The sequence below is a fragment of the Montipora foliosa genome, chromosome 12, assembly GCF_036669935.1.
Source record: "Montipora foliosa isolate CH-2021 chromosome 12, ASM3666993v2, whole genome shotgun sequence".
Classification (NCBI taxonomy): Eukaryota; Metazoa; Cnidaria; class Anthozoa; order Scleractinia; family Acroporidae; genus Montipora; species Montipora foliosa.
Genome location: NC_090880.1, coordinates 29,020,249 through 29,025,248, shown reverse-complemented (window position 1 = coordinate 29,025,248; position 5,000 = coordinate 29,020,249). Strand labels below are relative to the sequence as shown.

The 5,000-nt window shown below is 38.3% G+C and overlaps 1 protein-coding gene and 1 long non-coding RNA gene across 2 annotated transcripts in view; one reads left to right on the top strand and one right to left on the bottom strand.

The window, feature by feature from the left end:
• Nucleotides 1-3,698, bottom strand: part of LOC137980218 (uncharacterized) — a 5,182-nt gene extending 1,484 nt beyond the window's left edge. Inside the window, exons 1-3 of the long non-coding RNA XR_011118464.1 lie at nt 3,402-3,698; nt 1,875-2,409; nt 1-674 (exon numbers count right to left, since the gene is read on the bottom strand). The exon at nt 1-674 is cut by the window's left edge and continues 1,484 nt beyond it. This is a non-coding gene — a long non-coding RNA (uncharacterized lncRNA). The remainder of the gene's footprint in view (nt 675-1,874; nt 2,410-3,401) is intronic.
• Nucleotides 3,699-3,988: 290 nt separating this feature from the next.
• The window catches only part of LOC137981095 (microtubule-associated protein 10-like), a 3,883-nt gene continuing 2,871 nt past the window's right edge, over nt 3,989-5,000 (top strand). The window contains exon 1 of the mRNA XM_068828446.1: nt 3,989-5,000. This exon is cut by the window's right edge and continues 141 nt beyond it. Within this exon, the coding sequence (XP_068684547.1) occupies nt 4,050-5,000 (951 nt within the window). The 5' untranslated portion in view covers nt 3,989-4,049.

Below are 5,000 nucleotides of genomic sequence, written 5' to 3'. Positions count from 1 at the left end.
ACGTTATGCTCCTAATTCATTGAGATTAAGCTTAGGATTCAGATTAAGACTGAGATTAGGAGTAATAACTTATTAGGCCTAAAACGATGCTTAATCTCAAATCCAATCTTTGTCGGTTAGTATTCAATGTATATGACAGTAACTAATTAATTAATTAATTTTTTTTGACCCCACAAAAATTTTACAGGAAATCTTTTGAGTAAAGGAACCCACATGTTCTAGGATGTTATCTTAGGATACATCATAATTTCTTTCACGTACCTTCCACTCCAATCTCAACCACAGGAACAATACAATACAATACATACTTAATTGACCGCTTCCCATAGGGGCTTTTCAGGGCCAATGAAACACAACGAAACGACAGAACAGAACAACAACAACTGTTAAGAATCCCAACTGGTTGGAGGCAAACCAGTTGGCTATTTACAAGTGCGGCTGGGAAGTTGAACCAGGGACTACCAGGATCAAATTCAACGAGTGGTCAGAGCGGGTCTTGAACCCGGGATCTCCGGATCTCAAGGCAAGCGCCCTAACCACTAGGCCACACTGCCTCCCGTATTGCAATTTTTCCAAGAGCTTTATACAGTCCTGTGTAGTCCATACTTGGATCCACCTGACGATTAAATGAGCGTCTGTCTTTTGTCAACACTGGTCGAGTTTCTTTGACCAAGCTGATAAAAAAAATGTTTATAAAAACCTTGATGAGAGCAAGATAATAACTTATGAGCTAATTGTACCTTAAAGTTTTCAATCAACCGAGACCCAGCACGACGGAAGTAATAAATCTTTCAAGACATACGTATCTATCACCAACATCAAGGACAAGATTGAATCATGGGTCAGGGAGACCATCATACAATTAATACAATTATATTTAATTGAAGTAATGTAGCAAGTAATGACAGCATCTGATAAGTTATGCATTTTAACATACATTTCCAGGGAACTGAAGATATCAACAAAAATGAGTAGCACAGGTGCATAATTAGTTATAGAAAAGGTGTCAGCTTCTTGGGCACAGCATCCAAGGGCATGCTTCATTTGAAGATGGTTGAGAATCGGAAAGTAAAGCTGTTTGGGTCAGCCTATACAGCCCTTCATGATAAGCATTACAGTGGTACTACGACCAAAAAAGAATTTTGTTTTTCCTTTGGATTTCAAAACTATGTTAACTGAACACTAACTCACCCAAGTTTTAAGTTCTGATTTTAAAAAGACACCTGTTTATTTTAGCTGGAATTTTCTTATTTATTGGTCCGCCATTACTAACTTTAAAATCTTGAGAGAGCTGGGTCGAGGAGAAAATGACGTCAAACACTCACTAGTTTAAGAATGCAATGTGTGTGTATGCGGCCTAATTAATATGCAGCACGGGAGTTTCGGGCTTTCAGACTTTTCAACCCGTGTTTTGCATATATAATGAATTGCGTTTAGACACTGAAATTTTAAGCTAGTGAGTAAATGACATCATTTTCTCTAGATCCAACCCTCTGAGGTCCAATCGGCCAGTTTTGAACGTGAGTAATGGTGGACCATGAAATCCAAAACTTACACTCAAAATAAACAGCCTTTGGAGAAAACTCAAAGCTCAAAATTTTGCCAGTTAGGTGTTAAGCGAACACGCTTTCAAAATCTGAAGAAAAAGAGGAAATGATTTTTTGATCATAGTACCACTTTAACTTAATCATCGCAAAAAGTCACAGAAATAATGAAGGCCATATACATGTATATACCTTTGCAGAGTCTGTTGAAACCATTTGATGACTAAGTCAAATGGTCTCGCTGGCTTTAGATAGCAAAAAATCTGTAAGACAGTGTCGTATCTCAGGAGGGACTGAGGTTCAGAGATTTCAAAGATCTAAAACACATACCAAGCAAAACTGGCAGAATGTAGCCCGCAAGGAGTTTTATGACATGGTTATGGGTTTGCTGCGGCCATATTGATAATGTCATAGCCAATCCCATGGGCATGCTATTGAGATCCTCCTTTTTCAGGAATGGAACCAATGATGCCATAATCGACAAAACACTGTTGGCAAATGCTGATAAGACAAAAAAAAGAGAGATAGTCCTTTAAACCTCTAAATATGCTCCAAGGGGGCAAATTTAGACAGAGTAAAATGTATAAATGGCGATTAAGTGTTAAAGGGGTTAAGAGGGACAGTTTTTGAGTGGACCTACAATTTTGTTAAAAGCTAATCAGACATACAATTCCTGGACAGCAGACTGCTACTGACTATTCATTAATTAACACACTCTGTGTAAATCCAGTTTTTAATCCTGTATGGATCAAACATACTACATGTACATGTAGGTAGTTGGCTACGTCATTTCCTGTTGGTAACGGATAAGTTCTCCTGTCCAGTCTGTTGAAAATCTCTTTCAAGCCATGCACCTTGGCATTAACTGAAAATAGTTCAAAACGTTAAAATTAGCAAATTGAAAGTAGTTCAACGTTGTCTGTGCTCTTATCAACAAGGAGCAAGGGTGGCAGAGTCTGTTAGTGCGCGGCCTTGGTGCAACAGGTCCCGAGTTCGATCCCCGGATCTCATGTCCTTGTTTCGACTTCTTTCTTTTCAGTGTAGCCTAAGTACATGTAGCTTTAAATACCCTTTAAAAAAAGCACTGATGGAAAAGAGGGGGGGTAAAATGAGTGCACCGTTCTTCCTGGGAGAATACTCTCTAGAGAGTAAAGAAACTTCCGATGTTAAAATTAATAAGGTGTACTTTTACCTTTACCTTTACCAATATTCATCATCACTGTGGTCCAAATGTTGTGGACGCAGAGTGAGGCCACAACAAATTTTGACCAGTGTGATGACGAATATCGTTGTCAATAAGAGTACAGACAAAGCTGAACCACTTTCGATTTGTTTTTTACCACAGTATTCAATGCCAAAGAATGTGTTTATTTCAGAGCATGACCAAAATCATGACACGAAAAAGAGCAAGAATTGTCTACAACTTTCTCACCATATGATGGGTTTATTTCCCAAAATGAGCATCTCTTATTGGCTATTACACTGTGTGACAAATTGACGTGAGCATGACACAAGCAGCATTGTCTAGACTCTTATCAACAACGGCAAATTAGCCAATCAGATTGCGAGATTACAAGCAATAGTGGTTAAACAAAAATTTTAACCTCATCAAATCCAAAGTTGAAAAAAATTGAAAATAAAGAAAACACGGTAGTATTGTACTCAGTCCACCTTATCATAGTTTGAATGACTTAAATACGGCAGTAACTAGTTTCTTAAAATCCTAAGCGAAATATTTCCGCCAATGTGAATACATGTAAGTCATTAAAATAATAAGAGCTTAAATTATTTTATTCCAGCGACACAATTGAGCATTCAGCATTCAACGCCACTAATTGAACGATTCATAATACTCACATTGATCAGCTCTTGTTGACTTGAGATGTCTCGACATTCTATTTCTTCCTGTTTCAATGACCTAAACGTCCAAGAAATACTAAAATGAAAAAACAGCTGTCTGCATAAGCTTGCATTCAATTCGATTAGATGGTCAGCCCATCTTGCGAGATTTTAGATTTGAGGTCAATCCTGTCGAATAATTTCATCATCCGAGAGAACGTTAGCACTACTGAGAGTATTGAAAAATAGTTGAAAGGTTGATCAGAAAAAGTTCTCCGAACAACATGATCGCCTGTGCATTTTGTTTTGACGTGAGATCAGTGACCCATCTCAAACACATATCATGTGATGTAAGCGTGAGGATAGAGTCCTCACAGAATTACATGTAGAAAATATGGCTCATTCGCCCAAAACGTTATCTGCAGACACGAGAATCAAATATTTACGTTCTAAATCCTTTCTTTTTGCATTCTTTTTTATTTTGTTGCGTCTACTTGACAACAGAACAAGAAGGTATAAATACCCAAGAGATGTTTGGAATTCTCATACACACAGTTTAACGAGTGGAGATCTGGTAACAAATGTAAGGCGCGAATATTTTTAATCTTTTGAAATATCTGGTAGTTTCGTGTTAATTTTATAAGCCTGCGAATCCACTTTTACACGATGTCTGAAACACTGTTTTCCCTCGAAGTTCACTTAGAAAGTGTGGGAAATCTTCGAGTTCCGTGCAAGCTTCCGGCTGTTTGCTTTCGACTGCTTGATTTTCCCACGATGATCATACACCATATACCTACTCTGAGGGCGGAAAAATTGCGACAGAAATTGCGTTTGGAAGACAAGGAAACCATGCTTGACGAACTCAAGGATCGATTTGGCCATTTTCAGTTTCATAAAGGGAAGTCCTGCTTGTTCAAAGCAAGCATCGATGCCATGTTAGTTCAACTGCAAAGTGTTCCTCTCTACGTCATGTTGATGGATATGTGGCCTAAAAAGCCTGCTCTTGTGGGGAGCACTTTGATTCCTTTGAAGGAAGCTATAAATAAGATTAGCGTAGACGTTAACCAAAAAGGAGTTGAAGTGCCCTCTTTTTACAGAGATGAAGGTGAATTTGACGTTTTCAATCTTATGGGGTCTTGCATTGCATCAGTGAAGCTTGCTTACAGGTTTTTAAGTTTAGGAGGCTCGCTTATCCCTCATATACCCACAGTTGCCTTAACAACTAAAACTACTAAATCTGAATCTGAGGAGATCACACAAGCTCCTAAGGATGCTGTAGGTAATGGGCACCCTGGAAGAAAATCAAAAGAATTTGAACAAGGAATTCCAAGGAAAAGTACAAGGAATAAAAGTAGCGGCAAAATGGTCAAGGATGTGCAGAAGAAAGACGTGAAGCATAATGCAGAAGTTCAAACAAATATCCTTGCAAAGGACATAAAAAGCTCCAGAGGAAGAGACATAAGTAGACAGAAAACTGAAGATGATTTTGTAATCACCAACACTATTTGCCCTCCTCCTCTTTACTATAACCATTTTTCCAACTCAACAGCTCTTAATAAATCAGGTTGTGCAGTAATGGAAGAACCTATTCAGGAAAGGAATGGTGGTAGCAGTATT